This window comes from Pipra filicauda, unplaced genomic scaffold (assembly GCF_003945595.2).
Source record: "Pipra filicauda isolate LSUMZ 115617 unplaced genomic scaffold, ASM394559v2 scaffold689_size176454_pilon, whole genome shotgun sequence".
NCBI classification, from domain to species: Eukaryota; Metazoa; Chordata; class Aves; order Passeriformes; family Pipridae; genus Pipra; species Pipra filicauda.
The window spans coordinates 105,663-123,667 of NW_024104852.1; the positions used below are offsets into that span (position 1 = coordinate 105,663).

At 45.6% G+C, this 18,005-nt stretch overlaps 1 protein-coding gene across 1 annotated transcript in view; it reads left to right on the forward strand.

Moving 5' to 3' along the window:
* Positions 1–18,005, forward strand: part of PNPLA7 (patatin like phospholipase domain containing 7) — an 84,488-nt gene that overhangs the window by 23,758 nt on the left and 42,725 nt on the right. The window contains exons 14-19 of the mRNA XM_039388786.1: positions 355–455; positions 1,450–1,596; positions 6,039–6,116; positions 6,975–7,180; positions 12,973–13,104; positions 14,535–14,658. Of these exons, the coding sequence (XP_039244720.1) occupies positions 355–455; positions 1,450–1,596; positions 6,039–6,116; positions 6,975–7,180; positions 12,973–13,104; positions 14,535–14,658 (788 nt within the window). The remainder of the gene's footprint in view (positions 1–354; positions 456–1,449; positions 1,597–6,038; positions 6,117–6,974; positions 7,181–12,972; positions 13,105–14,534; positions 14,659–18,005) is intronic.

An 18,005-nucleotide genomic window follows, 5' to 3' on the forward strand; every position in this document is an offset into this window, starting at 1 on the left:
GGATAAAAAGTTAAAGAGAATCATTACCTGAAAACAACAAGGAAATTCTGTTTGGTGGATTTGCCTCTTCCTGAAAATCATCAGATGTGAATGGCTCTGTTTTGTCTACCCCAAAATGCTGATTGTACCCTGTAAAATAATGGGTGTGGGAATTTTGGGACGTGATCAATGAGTGAGTTCAGATGACAAGAGACAAAATTCCCAGCAGATCTTCCAGGTCAAAGGGAACGAGGGAATCAATAAGAACATGAAGACGCCTCTTGCTAAAGTTGCTCCTCTTTGTGTGTTTTCTGCTGTTTCTGAGAAACTGTAATAAAGGAGGTGCTTAAACCAAGATTTTCCCGTTGTTTTCAGATAATTCCAGCGGTGCCAAGTCTGACATGGACATGGCCTACGAGAGGGCCCGGGTGCACCTGAGCCCAGAGGACACTGCTGGCAGCCCCGGCACGGCCAAGGTGGGTCTGTCTGATCCCCTGGGAGTCCACCCTGTTCCTGGCCTTGTACATCATTATTCTTGGAGGGATTCCAGTGTTTTCTGCCTTTGAAACGCTGCCCTTGCACCTCTGTAGGAGTTGGGATATCTGGTCTTACAGAGTCAGACTGGCTTGGGTTAGAAGGGACCTTAAAACTCGCCCAGTGCCACCCCCTGCCATGGGCAGGGACACCTTCCACTAGCCCAGGTTGCTCCAAGCCCCATCCAACCTGGCCTTGGATGGTTTTTTTGTATTAGTATTTTTTAACTTATAGTTGTTTCAGTAGATTTTGGTGACTGTTAAAGCTTTTTAGTGCAGATCTTGAAACTCTGGAGATTCCCTTGGCGAGCAGTCTGAAAGCACCCCTGCAACTTCTTGATTTTTAGGTATTGCCTTCCCCTCACTCATGAAATGAATCATTTGGAAAGGTGGATTTGTCAGACCATGCTTTTTTTGTGATTGGTACTTTGCAGCAAGGAATTAAAAACTTGTATCAGCCTGTGAACTTCCTGGAGGTTTACAGTCACTGTTTATAAATCTGTTTTCCTTTTTGTGGTCTGATTTTTATGAATACAGGCCTGGAAGTCAAGAGCACAAAAATGCTCTTGAATTATGAAACTGCAGACTAAACTTTCAAGTGAAATTGTTGCTCACTGTGACCTTGACAGACGTTTTTTCGTTTCCTCCATCTTTGTGTTGTTCAAGTTTTAGTTCCATCAAGCTGCCCAGTTTCTGAAAAGTCTCTTGTTTTTCCCTTTCACAAGCTGTGATGAGTAACTTTGTTTGACTTGAGTGTCAGAAAAAAATACAGGGATAATGAAGTTAGCAAGCTGTTGCTTTTTTGGAAACCTAGATTTCTCCTATGCAGACCACCAGTTGTGGTGGGTAGAGAGAACACATGATATGGCACATTTTGGCTGGGTAAGTGCCAATTATAACGTTTAAATGATCCTTGTTGTGTTTCTGCTCTTTGCAGTCCATATTGAAGAAGACTGTGACGGTGACAGAGACTCCTTCAGCAGTTTTCCATTACAGTGCAGTGCAGGACTCCTGTAACACCAAACATATTGATGCCATCGTTGAAGCAGCAAAGAAGGACCTCTCAACCCTGATGAAACTTGATGTGAGTTATTGCAGGAAGAACTGGCTTTGTTTTTGCATTTTGTCTCACTCTGCCAGGAACTAAAAAGCAAATTGTCTCCCCGGTACCGTAGACGAGTGGAATGTTTTATTCAATAGTTGTTGAAGTTATTAGAAGGGCTGAAGTAAATTTGAATTATTCTGCCACTTGACCAGACCACGCTGGAATGCAGTGCATGAATCTTCTCTCACTGTGTGCAGATTTAGCCTTGTGAGCAGCAAATGTGCAATTTCTGCCACCTTCTAATTCTGTGCTCTCACATAGTGTTGTGAAGAAGTTATGTAAAGGCATTCAGGTGATTGCTGAATCCATTAATGCTCTTGGCACAGCATCCAAGTGCTTGTTTGGGTTTTGGAGTTGAGTCTCTGTACTTGGCAGTGGCACTGGGAGCATTTCCCAGCTGGGTCCTGTGCCTGGTGACCTCCCAGTCACCCCCGAGCTCAGCCCCTGCTGAGCCCCTTCATGTTGGAAGAAGGGATGAAAATGATTGTTTCCATCATTCCTGTGATTCCAGCTGCATTCCATTATGGAGCTGTGGCTGTTCATGCAGCTAATCAGACAGTTTGGGAAAATTATGCATCTGTCTCAGTCAGTCACAGACATCCCTGGCTTGTTCCAGCCTGTACTGCAGTAACTCCACTCTGCTGGTGCTGCCAGGGGCTGGGCAAAGCTGCTGCACCTCCTCCTCTGCTGCCAGAGCTGTCATCAAACTACAGTTGGTAGAACTCAAAAAGGTTTTACTTTTGGATTTTAACATTCCCTCCTGATTTCCAAGTTATTGCCCTTGTGATTTCAGAATCCCTGTCACGGTCTCAGCTCCCAGCTGGGACACTCGAGGCTCCCCATCCTCGCTGATCTAAGGTCTGTCTGCAGGACACTTACCTGTCTTAGGGTAATTTCCAGGGTTTTTTCAGGCATTTGTATGCCCATGAAAGACTACAGACTATTTTAGAAGGAATTCTTGTTGCAGATGGAGTGAACCAGGACCAGGTCCCCTCATCTGTTCTGCTCAGCTTCCTGTTCTTGATAGAACTGTCATTAATGAGCAGAAATCCCAAGATCATTGAAATGATTACAGCACTTTTGTGTTTTTTTTTAAGTCTAGAATAAATTTCTCAGTAATTAACAAGCAGCAGTTGAGAGATAAAGTTAATTGCAACAGTATCCTTGAAATGCAGCCCCTAATAGGCAGTGTTTGTAACGTGAAGATCTCAATAACAATGAAACAAAGTAGGATTTTCAAACTTGGGGATTATAGCAATTTACAGTTTTTCACAAGCAAATTGGAATCTGATGGGATGTAGCCAAATACCAGAGATCTCATTGAAAGTTTAATTTTTTTCTCCAGACACGATAGTAAAAGTTCTTTTGCAGGCAGTGGAAGAAAAAATCTTGCTGTGTGCAAAATATTTGTGTTCAACACTGCTTACATAAAAGAAGAAAATTAATTCTGTAAGCTGGTCTGGTAAAAAATGAGATCTTTTATTTCTTAGCTGGCTGGAAGCATTTTAATTGTCATTTTATAGAGCAGCCAACCAGAGTGAATCAAATAAAGATGTTTTGATGACAGGTGGTGGTAGGTTTGGGGGTATTTTGGTTGTTTGGGTGTTGGGTTATTTTCATGATACTTTGAGAAAGGAGGGGATAACTGACTGTAGGAGAGAGGCATTGTTGTTTCAAATGGCTTTTAGGTATCTGACTTCAGAATTAAAGGGTTTTTTTTGTTTTGTTTTAAATAACTTGAATTCCTTGGATCTGTCATAAGTGGTTTTCAATGTCATACAATTTTTACATGGTTTCAGCTTTGTCTGCAGTTATGATATGACATTAAGCAGTGTTGCAGGGCTTCTCTTCTGTGTGAGTTATAAGGGAATTTCCTTTGACAAACTAGTTATTTGCCCCAGTTAATTACTGGGTTTGCTTATTGTTTATAAGTGGCTTGTATTTTCACTTCTGTGTCATAAACCCTCCTAGTTTGTTATCCAAAAATAACCTCTGCTACTTGTTATATTTGTTACTGTAATTTATACTGTACCCTGATTTGTCCAGTTTCCTGCTGCAACCATTTGTTACAGTAATGCAAAGGAAGAAACGTGCTGGGAAATGGAGTTTGTTGTGGTAATGACTTGTTTTCCTAAAAGCTGGTGGCTGGAGGGGATCAGTGCAGAGTTACTTCCACAAACCCTGCAACTGTGCAATGCTGAATCTGGGCTTGCTGGGCTCACCCATTCAAGAGAGAAGGTGCTGGACAGGCTGGATCTTGTTTGTCAGCTCTTTTATTGCTTAATGGGGTGGTAATAGCAGGGAAAAGGAAGATATCAAGGTCTGCTTGGAGGTCAGTGAGGCTCTTCTCATGCCCGAGGCAGAATCAAATATTGCTAAGTCATTTCTGGCAGGTTTTTGGCTCAGCTGTGCTTAAAGATCTCCAGTGATGAGGCTTCACAGCTCAGTGTGCAATCTATTCCAATACTTAAGTAGTCTTAGACATGAAGAAAATCTTTGCAATGATTTTTGTTAGACCCAGTGCAGCCCCAAAATCCTGTTGGTAAGTAGAGCTCATGAGGGAGCTTGTATTCCCTTACTGAGGGGTGCTTTCAGAGTCACAACTTTGTCTTTAGGTAATACTATACAACCATAAATAGATAAATAGAGGAAAAAAATCATAGAAATTAGTTGAGTTGCTGTTGCTGAACTGAAATATTTTGACAGGTGCTTGTCAGGTTCTCTGCATTGGGTATGTTCCCATGAAACAGATGGGCTTCAATAAAACTATTTTCTGATGAAAATATGTTCTTTTTATCAGCAGTAGGTGTAAAGAATAATTGTGATTATTTCACTTGCTCTATTTTTTTTCAACCCCAAAATTCAAACCTGGCAGAACAATTACGAGTGTGGAGTGTTTACATCTCTGCTCTGTTGGTTTCCTGCTGCAGTGAGGTTAATGACTGTGGGCAGATTCTGCTCTTGTGCTGAATTGGTTCTTCCTGTGAGTGCAGCTCTTGCTTTTAGTGCTTCTGCCTGTGTGGCAAAGCCCTGTGCACAGGTAAATACACAGAGAAACTGTGAGAGCCAGGACTGCACTGTCAGGCTTCAGCAGAACACAAGAATCCATAACTGAGCCTTGTTTTCTGCCCCAGCCCATTCAGGTGGTGATGGTAAAATGCTGAACTTCTGAAGGTTTGTAAGAAGGCTGGAGAGGGACTTTGGACAAGGGCATGGAGTGATAGGACAAGGGGGAATGGCCTTAAGCTGAAGGAGGGCAAGGTTAGGTCAGATATTAGGAAGAAATTCTTTATTAAGCGTGGTGAGGCCCTGGCACAGGTTGCCCAGAGAAGCTGTGGCTGCCCCATCCCTGGAAGTGTCCAAGGCCAGGTTGGATTTGGGGTTGGAGCAACCTGGGCTAGTGGAAGGTGTCCCTGCCCATGGCAGGGGGTAGAAGGAGATGAGCTTTAAGGTCCCTTCCAATCCAAACCAGCCTGGGATTCTGATAAAGAAATTCACCTTCCCAAAACCTGGGTTAACTGGGAGTTACTTATGCACTCAGGTGCCACTTATGTTGGTGACTGGCTTTGGAGTGGGAAGGGAATCTTTGGATCCGGTGCTGCACTCGGCCAGCTCAGCTCCTTGCCATTCCAAGGGGCTGGGGTTGAGTCCAAACTGAGGGTGGCCTTTGGAATGACTCTCCTTCCCATGTGCTCTTCAGCTGGGAGGGAAATTCCAGCTCTCCTCTGCAACCCAGATGTGCCTGGACACAAGAATTCATGACCTTGAGGAAGCTTTTGTTCCACAGTGTGTGTGAAAATCTGCTCCACACGTACAGCTCAGCTGAGCTGTGTGTTCAGGGAAGGGCTGGGATAAAGCAGGAGTTGCATCTTCTTGTCCCATTTCTCCATGATTTACAAAGTCTCCTCTAGTTTCACCTTCCTTTGAAAGTAACTTCATATTTCATGATTTTCATGCCAGTTGATACAGATGTCTTCACTGTAGATCATTAAAAGAGTCAGAGGGAAAAACTGACAAATAGAAAATCCTTAAGAATCCAAATGTGATCAATTGAAATGGATCAAACCTTCTTTCTTGTTCTCTATGCTTCTATTTGCTTTTCTCCCTCTCCTTATCTTTTTCATGAGCCTGTTCTTCACTTTTAGGCTTCTCTGTCTTTTTTTCTGATTTTCTAGTCTCTCTGGGGCTTTTTCCATCAGCAGCCCTATCACTGTGTGGAGATCTTCTGGAAGAAACATCTGTTGGGTAGAGAAATACAAAAATATGTGCCGTATTTTGCAGAGATTCAAACGCTTATAACGTTGTCTTTAGTAACTTCAGTAGTTACTCTTACTTGCTTTATTTGTATGCTTCCTCACATTCTGGGATCTTTCCCTGTGCACAGAGCAGTAAATTGTGCCTCCCACCCCCTTTTTCCCCAGAATCCTGCGTTGCTGAACGGCAAAGTGACGCTGCACCAGGTCACTGCTGGCACCGTGCTGTCGAGGCAGGGGGACCAGGTGAGTCAGCACCACCTGAACCTGCACCTGCCTCGGTTCCTGCCCTCCCCTGTGAAGTATTTATACACATTGATGATAGAGAAAAAAATCCCACCTGACCCCTCCCAAGGTGTCACTTCTCGAGGTGGAACAGCCCTGGCTCTCAGCCCTCCCACACGCTCCCTCCCACAGAGCCGGAGTGGGAGTCTGGTGTCTGTGTTGTCAGCTCTGATGTACCTCATGACAAGGGGTGGAATATCCCACCTCTGTCCTTCCCCAGGAGCTGTGAAGTCTGGGAAACCTTTTTTCATGCCCTGCACTGAGGGCTTTTGGGGATGTCACTCAGTAAAGTATTTCAGTAAAGTATTGCAGTAAAGTATTTCTCCCCCCACTCCCCCCCAACATCAATTGTGTTGCTTGTTTATAGCAAAGTATTTAGGATATAATGAGCTGTATTTATGATAATACTGTGTAAATAAATAAGTTTATGCAAAGCAGATGAGAGGCAGCTCCAATTCCAGCACTGCTGGGTTCTGCTCTGCTGACCCCTGATGCCCCTCATCCTGCTGCTGTGACTCCCCGTTATCTCCTCCACTCCCAATTCTGTCCTTATTCCTTGAGATCTTGCAGATGCAGCCTTCATTTTTCATAACCACCCAAAGAGAAACACATTTTTCAATATTGTGGCTGCTTAGTTTTAAATATTCATAACCAGCTTTTAATAATTCACTATTGTGTCTTATTTTATCACCTAATTGTTCAAAAAACCATAGGGAGCTTTCTGAAAAACAGATCGGTCGTGATAGCGCTGTCAGTGTGATAATTGCTTTTAAAATCTTGTGGGGATTTTATTGAGCTCTTTTTTTCCGTTTGCTGCAGGATGTTAATGTTTGCTTTGTGGTCTCGGGGATGCTTCATGTGTACCAGAGGAAGATTGACTCTGAGGAGGACACTTGTCTCTTCATAACCCACCCTGGGGAGCTCGTGGGCCAGCTCGCCGTGCTCACTGGGGAGCCACTGATCTTCACCATCAAGGCCAACAGAGACTGCAGCTTCCTGTCCATTTCCAAGTCCCATTTCTATGAGTGAGTTCTGCCATTAAAACACGTAGTGATTTTTTTTTTTTAAAGTACTTTTTAAATTTTTTATGGCCCTTTTGAATGAAGGAGCAGGGCAGTGACTGTCCCCCTGTGCTGAGCACTGGTGAGGTCACTCCTCAAGTCCTGGGGGCAGTTCTGGACCCCTCATGACAGGAGAGACATGGAGGGGCTGGAGCATGTCCAGGGAAGGGAACGGAGCTGGGAAAGGGGCTGGAGCAGCAGGAGCAGCTGAGGGAGCTGGGGGGGCTCAGCCTGGAGAAAAGGAGGCTCAGGGGGGACCTTCTGGCTCTGCAACCCCCTGACAGGAGGGGGGAGCCGGGGGGGGTCGGGCTCTGCTCCCAGGGAACAAGGGACAGGAGGAGAGGAAATGGCCAGAGAAGGTTTACATTGGATATTAGGGAAAATTTCTTCACTGAGAGGGTGGTCGGGCACTGGCATGGGCTGCCCCATCCCTGGAAGTATTCAAAAAAATATGTACATGTGGCACTTTGTGGTATGGTTTACTGGGCATGGAGGTATTCAGTCAAATGTTGGACTGGATGATCCTGGAGGTCCTTTCCAACCTTGATGATTCCATGATTCTGAACGTGAGTGGTGGGTGTCTGTGTAAGGTAGTGCTGCTAAAGTACATCCCACAGCAATCCCAGAGCTTACAGGAGGGATTTATCCATCTGTCAGGTGGCTTTATCTCCAGCAAGAAGAGAACATGGGAATATTAAATGGTGACATCTCCTTTGTTGAAGGTCTCTAGAGCACTTAACTCATTGGGGTGGGAATTATGACCCAAGATTCACATACTTCATAACCCAAATAAGAGAATCTGGCCAGAGCCTGGGCTTTGCTGGGTTAAGTGCTGCTTTGTCAGGCCCTTTCTCTTGGATTCATTAGTTCTTTTTGCTGGAAAACTTCCCCAGTTCTATTCCCTAACACAGCCCAGGCTGTTGGGTGTGTTATGAGTGGTCTGGGTGTAATTGTGGGTTTTCAATGCTCACTAATAGAATAGGTCAAACAGTAATGCCCCAGTGAAGACAGGTTCCTTCCTGGGCCTTGGAAGTAGCACATGACTTGGGACTTAATGCTTAAAGGGAGGTATAGGTATTTCTTAATTGAAAACTCAATATGATGACTGTGGTTAGCCTTGTTGCCAATAATAATGATTAAAGCCTTTGATTTATTCCACATTCCTATTGTTTAGAGTTACTATTATTTCACACGCACAATTTGTCTCAAATACCTCTATTTCCTTTTCCAAACTTCTTTTTCAGCTTCTGCTGGAATGTGCCATCAGTCCTATGTAGGACTTTTTGGGGTTGTTGTCTTTTCTAGGCCACTGTTACGTTGTATATTCCTACATAGTTCTTGCTTCTTAAATAATTCTGCTTGTTTGTATTCCTAATCAACTCTACCCCAGAATCTTACTGTGGGATTTTGGTTTTCCCACCTCAGGCAAGAGGCTGTTATGCTGTGGAATGAACGTGCTGTGCTCAGCATGTGCTTGGAGCTGTGTTTTTCCCAGTCTGTGGGGTGGATGTCTACTCTGTGGCCTAATTTCTGATGGATGCTTCCCACTTGTGCCATTCCATGCAATATCAGCCCATTCTTTTAATGCCTGCTTTTTCTGGCTGTCTTTTGCTACTGTTGTTTTCCTACTTGTTCCTGACTTGAAATTTCATTTTGTTGTCTCAGCCAAGCAGGCAGATTCCACCTTTTCCTCCTCTGTTTCTTTTGTTTGTTTTGATATTCAGGGCTGGGTTATTTCTCTCAGTTGCTGAGGCTCATTTTCCTGAGTTTTCTCTTCTCTCTCAAGAACTGACTTATCTCTTGTTTATTCCATCTTTTTGCTTCCATTAACCCCTTACCAGTCAGTGCTTAAGAACCCATCAGTGTATTGCGTCTTCATCATTTTTGGGACCTTTCCAAATCTTTTTTTTCCTCCTTTAGAGTCTGTTGCCTGTTCTCTGCATTTTACAAGCTCTTTTTGATATTCCAGTGTTTCATCTTCACAATTTGTCCTGAACCTCAGACTTTATGGCACTTCTAACTCCTGTGCCCATATTTAAGTGTCATTGGAGAAAGGCTTTGAAAAGCATCAGGTTGGTTTGTTTTTGCTTTGAACTCTCTGAGAAAGAAACACTTGCTGATAAAACTAGATAGAAGTTTTATTTTCCATTTTTATGCCAAATTCTGTGCTCATAGCCCCACAATGTTTGGCTTTCTCCTTTGCTTGGAATCTCACAGGAGTTATTTTTTTTTTTAATTTGTTTATATTTATCTTAAGTTACAGATTAGAAGAAGTTTGACAAGAATCTCCATTATTCCCCAAAATTCCATTTTTCCTTTCCTGTTACATATACTCCTCTCTTCCTTTCTCGCTGTGCTGGAACACTTGGTGTTTTTTCTCAATAATTAATGACAGGGTGAAGCAGAAAGCACATGGTCAATAGTTGCCATTAGGCAGAGAGCTCAGTAATGGAAGGAGCCCGGGGTGCAGAATTGCAGGGTGGATGTTGGACAACAGATTAAATCCTTTCCACTGGAACTCGGGGGCACTTTTCCGTGGTGCTGCCACGACTCAATAACTGCCTGTACTGCAGAGTGTAAGTGTGGGGTGGCACAGGCTGATGATTTGGTGTATCCAGGGTGACCCAGGCTAATGGCACAGCACACCCCTGCAGTGCTGGGCTGAACTGCTGCTCTCTGGGCAGTGCCCACGCTGGGGCTGGGGGGGCAATCACGTTGTCACCAGGGGCAGGTTCTGCAGGACCAGGGGCTCTCTCACACCCTCTGCCTCAGTACATGTCATGAGTTGGAGGCCTAATCATGAGCACTTGCCAGAGAAGCAGGAGTGCTTTGATTTTTGTTTGGTCTTGCCAGCCAAGCTGAATATCAGTTTGCAGCCACATCCACAGTTATATCTGTGTAAGTCCCAGGCTTCCCCAGAAACTGGTTTAGTCCTTTCATTGCTGTATTTGGTGAGCTCTCTAATAAAGAATCCTCAGGGTCCCTTCAGAAACAACTTGCTGTAGTACAGAGCTTTGGATTTTAATTTTCTCATTGCCAGGCATGTGCCAAGCAGAAGAGCACAAATGCCCACGTGAAAGGAAAAAAACCTGGCTGATAATGAGGGAAAAAATCTGCTTTCCTCTTCTCTTGCATATGGGTGGGTTTTACCTTCTGTCCTAATTCTCTTGTAGAGAACTGAGGGAGATAACAGAGAGCTCCATGTGGAAATAAAAGCAGCCTGTTAGTAGTTTACATCTTGAATGCATTAAGTATTAAGATACATGTCCTGGGGGAGGGAAAGAGTAAATGGCTTTTATTGACGACAGCAGACAGCCTGTGTGGGAGGAGACTGAGGGCTAAATAAGCAAGTGGAGTAAAACCAATGAGCTAACCATTCTGGAGTTTCTAGGGGCTTTATTTAACTTTTGAACCAGCTGAAAAGGGGGGATAGGGCTGAGTGTTTTCCATGTGTCTGTATGTATCTTGGGCAGGAGATGGTTGGAAGGCATGGAAAAATCAGGGCAAGAGAAGAGGGTCAGGAGAGAAAAGCTGTCCTACTTTTGGGTCATGCTGTTTGCTGGCTGGATTTTCAGGAGTGCCAAATGTAAGAGGTGGTGTTCAGTTTAATTTACCTCGTAGCACATGTGAGTGTGATGAGCTCAATCTGGGGCAGGGATCTGTGCTAAGGATCTCTGCCTCTCAGTTTCAGGGATTTTGGCTGAAGAAATTACAAGCTTCATTACCGTGAAAAGCAGTAATTGGAGGCCCAGGGGGAGGAGAGCAGGTATCCATGAAAGCTCCCTGTGTGCTGCACTGCCCCACAGCCCCTGCCAGCTGCAGCAATGGGACTAATGAAGGAGGCACCTGATGTTTTAGAAACTACAGGGCAGTCTCTGTGCCACACCCCGGCAGTGCAGAGCTCCTGCTGAGTCTGCTTTTGCTATCACACTCTTGGATTAGGGAGCTCTGCTCGGACTTGCTCTGATCCTGCCAGTAACCTCATGAGGTTCAACAGGGCCAAGTGCTGGTGCTGCCCCTGAGTTGGGGCAGCCCCAGGATCAATCCAGGCTGGGGGTGGACAGATGGAGCAGCCCTGGGAGAAGGCCCTGGGGGTGCTGGTGGGGGACAGACTGGACATGACCCAGCCCAGAAACCCCCCCGTGCCCTGGGCTGATCCCCCAGCGTGGGCAGCAGGACAGGGGGGATTCTGCCCCTCTGCCCCTCAGGTGAGACCCCCCTGCAGAGCTGCTCCAGCCCTGGGGAACAGCACAGCAAGGACATGGAGCTGCTGGAGAGAGTCCAGAGGAGGCACCAACATGATCACAGGAATGGAGGAAAGGTTGGGAGAGCTGGGGGTGATCAGCTTGGAGAAGAGAAGCTTCGGGGTGACCCAATTGTGGCTTTCCAGTGCCTGAAGGAGCCAACAGGAAAGATGGAGAGAGACTATTTACAGTGGTCTGGAGGAAGAGGACAAGGGGGAATGGCTTCCCACTGCCAGAGGGCAGAGTTAGATGGGATGTTGGGAAGAAATTGTTCCCTGTGAGGGTGGGGAGGCCCTGGCCCAGGTTGCCCAGAGAAGCTGTGGCTGCCCCATCCCTGGAAGTGTCCAAGGCCAGGTTGGACAGGGCTTGGAGCAACCTGGGCTAGTGGAAGGTGTCCCTTCCCATGGCAGGGGCTGGAGTGAGATGATCTTTGGCCCTTGGCCCTTCCAACCCAGGCTGTTCTGTGATTTATCATTTTTTCCTCTTTGTTTCTGTCCATGAGGGGTTTCTCAGAGCTCCCTCATCTCTCTGTGTGCAATTGGTGCAGACACACACCTCCTTCTCTGTGAATCATCCTATCTCTTGTGGAATAGCTGTTTTTTAGTGATCTGTCATCAGCTGCTCTTGATGCTGTGCAGGAACAGGAAAGATAAGTTGCCCTAAACAGGTAGAACACCCTAACCTGTGTGTGGTCCTGTGGAATGATTCAGGAAGAATTGCAGTGCTCTCTCACACAGTGACAGGATGTAGTGATCTTTAGTCTAAAAAGAACGAGAAATAAGACATTCCTGAGCAGTTCCCAGGTGTCTGTGAGAGTGATTTCCCCTGGGCCTCACAGTCACTCTGAAGTTTGCACTTATCCTGGCAGAACCTTCTCAAAGTTTTTCAGTTTGAGGAAAGTATTGAATTACATGATATCTTTATTACTAGAGACTTTTAAGCGTGACTCAAAAGATTCAGTGTGAAGATCAGGAGCTTTATTAGAAGGTGTTTCAGTTCTTTGTGGTCTTTGCAACAGGGAAAAGGGAACATTTGAAATTCAGAGCAGGTCTTTTATTTTTAAGAGCATCAGACTTGACATATAAAGAGATTCTGATCTGATATTGGGGGGAAGCTGTGAGCTGTGAGAAGGGCAGGGAGGGATCATCTTGGGGACAGTATGAACATTTCCCTGAGCCATGAGAGACCTGGGTGATGGGGAGGTGAGGAGGGTGGCTCATAGACGAGAGCTCACATGGTTCCATCCATCCCACTGCCCTTGGAAAAGGGAATTGGGCCGGCCAGCAGGACTGGCCAGCATCTTCCCACCTCTGAGAGACATTTAGTTTGGGCTGGCTTGGCAGGCTGGCCAGCCCATCCTTTGTCAAAGAATCACTGCTGTGATGGCAGCAGTGGAGTGTGCCTATGGGTCTGTACTACTTTTGGAATTTCTGCTGCACTGGGGTGTTGTTACCTGTGTGCACCTATTCCTGTTTTGGAAGCACTGGAATAACCCTTTCCTTTTCCCTCCAGGATCATGCGGGAGCAGCCCAGTGTGGTCCTTGGGGTGGCCCACACTGTTGTGAAGAGAATGTCCCCCTTTGTCAGGCAAATTGACTTTGCCCTGGACTGGATGGAGGTGGAGGCTGGACGAGCTGTTTACAGGTGAGATGGGGACTAAATTGTGTGTTTGAAGTTTTCCTGGTTAATGAGCTGTGCTCCCTTGGTGATGTGTAGAATGAGAAACCCATTGCACTATATTTATCAACCATTCCATCAGGTTTTATCTGCCTATTTTAAGATAATTTTCTTTCTGCAGTACCTTCAGCATTGCTTCAGTCTCTTGTCTCCAGGTGTTACTAAATTATTTCATACTATTCCTCATCCTTTCTGTTGTTGTGGCAAGCTTTTAAAGTGACATAATTGATTAAGACACAGACAGTTGTATGTTCTGGTGGTGGTTTCTGCATTGTTAAGAGCATGAACATCTATTGCACAAGGAGTTTTTCAGCCTTTCTAAACTAAACAGCAAAACTCAAAGGTAATTCAGTTAGGCTTATTCTGTAGTAAATTGAAAACAGGAAATTTGTGTTTAAGGAGCAAAAGTTACCTTGGGAAAACGTAGTTTTAACGATCTATACCAGGATGCAATTGAGCTGTTACATGGTTGCTGCAGTGGTGGGAGAATAAGGGTCCAATTTAGTCCTTGATCTGTGTAATTGCAACTGTAGTTGTTATTGTTATACCTGCAGCAGCAAAGCTAATGGAAGTTTTGGATTACTCTGTGCATCAGAGCATTCATAGCTGTCAATATCTTGTTAAAACCTTTCGGAATTCCTTCATTAGTTTTAACTCCGCCACCAGAAGAATCAGCATTCCAGACACAACTCCTAATCATGCCAACTAAATATAGCAAAAGCTTCCTGCTAGGCTGAGGTGTGTGCACCAAAAGGAACCCAAATCTGGAGCCACTTGGGAGTTTGCTCTTTGACCTGCACATTTTCTCTGCACGTCCACATTGCCCTTGCAGTGGGAACAAGCTCCTGTGTACCCAGCAATGTTGTCTCCCCTGGGGGCCCTGTGCATCCTGGTCATCCACATCCAGACCTATCATGGACTCAGAATGGTTTGGGGTGGAAGGGACCTTAAGGATTGTCTGGATCCAACCCCCCTGACACCTTCCACCAGCCCAGGTTGCTCCAAGCCCTGTCCAACCTGGCCTTGGACACTTCCAGGGATGGGGCAGCCACAGCTTCTCTGGGCAACCTGTGCCAGGGCCTCCCCACCCTCACAGGCAAGAATTTATTCCTAATATCCAATCTAAATTACTCTGTTTGAGTTTAAAGCCATTCTCCTTTGGCTTGTCCTCAAGCAGTTGTGCACAGCCTGCACATTTAAACATTAAACATATTTCCAGGTCACCTTTTAACAGGTGCCTGTTCCATTTCTTGTTTACTTGTTAAGTTTTAAGTCTCAGTTAAACCCTTTCCTGTGTCCTCTAAGCCAGGGAGGGAAAATCAACCTATTCAAAGGCTCCAGATGCATTTGCTGAGCGGAGATGCTTCGCTAATCCTGGTTATTGATCCTTTCTGCAGGCAGGGGGACAAGTCTGACTGCACGTACATCGTGTTGAACGGGCGCCTTCGCTCCGTCATCCGGATGGAAGATGGGAAAAAGCACCTGACTGGGGAATACGGCCGAGGGGACTTGATTGGAGTGGTAAGAGGGAGGGTCACAACCGAACTGCTCAGCCGAGAAATTGGGATTGACTCCACACTGAACAAACACAGTCGTGCTCTGATCAGTTGTTCGTCTTGTTAAGGGCTTGCACAAGTTCAAAACGTGGAAAATCCTTTCTACTTGGAAACTTTGTGTAGTAATTAATGAATGGAGATATTGGACTTGGTCTGAAAAGAAAGAGGAAACAAAAAAAGGTCATAACCAAACCAGAAGGCCACATGGGCCCTATGGGCCACATATGCCCTATATGTCCCATAGGCCCCCTAGGCCCTATAAGCCACATGGGCCCCAAAGGCCTCACAGACCTCATAAACCCCAGAGGCCCCATAGTCCACGTTGGCCACATATTCCCCATAGACTTCAAAGGCTCTATAGGCACCATCCATAGGTCCCATATGCCCCATAGGCTTCAAAGGCCTCATACAACCTACAAGCCCCATAGACCCCAGGGCCCTGCCCAAGGCTCTTCTGTGCTGTGGGTTATTTTCTTTGCCAGTGAAAGGTGTGCAGCCTGTGAGAACAGGTCAGGGAGAATTGCAGGAATGTGCTCTAAATGGGGATTTGGATAAATGTAGTGCCACAGGAAGATTCAGTCTGGCTGAGCCCCCCTGGAAGTGTCTAATCCAACCTCCTCAGAGTTGGCAGAGCTGGCTTCAAAGCTCAGTCAGGTTTTTCAGGGAGTGTGTAATTATTATCATTATTAAAGCAACTGTTGATTTCAAAATTGTGGTATTTATCCACGTTGAATTTCTCTATGTTCATTTTTTTGTTTCTCAGACCTAGTTAACAACAGAAATAGGAGTCTGACATCACAAATATGTGCGGCTTGTTTGATTGTTATATTTAAAATTAGAAGGTTTCTGAAGTTCTGAGATTGTTGTTCAGGCCCCCTTTTGCCTTTTGAGCTGAAAACTAAATACTGAATGTGTATCTGTTTATAGCCAGAATTAGCATAGCTCTGAAGCCAGAAAACACAAGAATTGGGATTAGTTCTATGGGAAGAAATTCTTTTCTGTAGAAACGAAGGGGAAGGAGGAATCCAAGGCTGTCTCACTTCAGAGAGCTGATCCAGGACTGTGCTGATTGCAGAAGGAGATGGTTTTGAAAGTGGCAGCATCCAGCAGTTGAGTGTTTCCCACTGGTGTAAGAGGTTCTCCTTCCCTCTTTCCCTGCTCATGGGCTGTGTCTGTGATGTAGGACTCTCTCTGTGGCAGGAAAACACCATCAGCAGGGGACACCTGCTTGTCTGATGGCAGGTGGGTCCCAGAACAGTGCCTGTATCAGAAAATGTTTGTGACAAAGGTCTGGGGTACTGAGAGACTGGGAACTGACCTAATATCTGACTTGTTTATCTTGAGACAAGTAAAAAGCTTTATTGTGAGGAGGGTGAAGTTTCTGTGCCTGTTCACTGTGTGTTCACAGCTCGTTTTCACCTGTGTAATAACTTAAAATAAATTGCCTGTCATTGGGAAGGGACTGTAGAGAGAACATGAGGCAGTTCTAGTGATGGTCCCAGAAGAAGACAGAGGTGGGTTGGGCTGGTGGTTGCACAATATTTGTTGAGTTCTATGTGGACAGTATTTAAGGATCTCTTCCCAAGCTCAGTGCTGCTCTGGCTGAGGGGTTAGGTTGGCTTGGGATCGTGTTTGGAGGAGCAGGTCCATTCTGGAACATTCTAGGAACACTCACAAATTTTATTTGATTTTTCTTTTTTTGGGGGATATCTCATTAAAGGTAAAATGACACGGTGTGACAGGAACAAAAGCTGCGATCTTTTGTGACTAATCATGCTGGTATGAGGCCTTTTAGTGTGGGAACAGGGGTTTGTCAGGTTTGACACATACAGGCATTCTCCTGCTCCTTCCCCTGCTTTTCCTTCGCCTGTGGTGATCTGCAGCTTCACTGTCAAGCTCCTGGAGTTTTGCAGAACTCCAGGTTAAAAACAGAGCTGTTCTACTTTCTGAAAGTAGTTCTGAGTGACAGTGGAGCATATGGTGTTTAGGGAGGGGAGCCCTTGGCACAGGTTGCCCAGAGAAGCTGTGGCTGCCCCATCCCTGGAAGTGTCCAAGGCCAGGTTGCAGCAACCTGGGCTAGTGGAAGGTGTCCCTGCCCATGGCAGGGGGTGGAACAAGATGATCTTTAAGGTCTCTTTCAACCCAAAGCAGTCTGTGATTCCATGATGTGGTCTGAACTTTACCTCCCTGTACAAGGACTGCTGCTGGATTTGGTGTAACATTCCACGCTGGCCCAAGTGTTGAGGAAGGAGGAGGTGGATTTGGTGGATGGACTGGGCTGTGTTTGCTGTTGGAACGTGCCACGTTTGCTGGCGAGTCCCTTGGCATGGACACAGAAATACCCTTTTAGTTTGTGCCTAAACCATAAGTCACTTGTTTGGATCCATGTTGTGACATGAATCATATTGAAGACTTTTGTGCCTCCATGGACGGCGTCATCTCCTTCCTACCCACAGCTCCAGCCCCACTGACTCATGGTGCCATTTGTTGAACGAGTCTCAGTGCTCTGGCTGCCTTTGGAAAACATGGGGGAGGACGTGTGGAGACTGCCAGGATTAATGCAGCCATCCTTTGCAGAGGGCATTAGGAAAATGATATTTTTCATTTTAAAAAGATTTGTTCACCCCCTTCTGCAGAATCTGCTATAAACCTTTAAAAGCCTGCTGCAGGGCTGGTTTTTGTTTTCCCCTGAGATTAACATAATTAAGGTGCTTGCAGGGAATGAAATCAGCAGTTGGTGTTGGTAATTGGTACTTTGGTCAACTGGTGGCTTGTTCCTCCCTGAACCCCTGTAAGACCTTCCCATGTCATCCATAATTGTGGGCACTGACAACATACAAGAGTTTTGTAGTCGATTTTATATGTTTTGTATTTTTGTTTCCTGCCTTTATGTCAGAACGTTTAAAATGCCACGTGTCATTTGCACAAGAGACAAGGCTCTGCCCTTTATTTTGGAAGAAAAGCCCTGAGAGATGGAGGGTTTCAGACGAGCTGGTAATTTTCCAGCATGTGCCTGCACTCCCAGGGCTAAACCTGGGGCTCGACTGGTTTTGTTCCTTGTACTGACTCAATGGCATCTGTTCCTGAGGTCTGTTGGTTCAGGGGGAGAAGAACTGACTAGAAACTGAAGTTTGCATTCCCTGTGTAGTTCCTTGGAGAGCTGACGAGGATGAGAACAGTTATGGCAGGGGAAGAGGATCCTGACTCCCTGGGAGCCTTTTTGGATGAATGGCCCAGTTCATGGTTGACTCCAGTCACTGTGTCTGGTCCAGACAAGCAAAAACTTGATTGAAAAACTTCCAAGTAATTTTT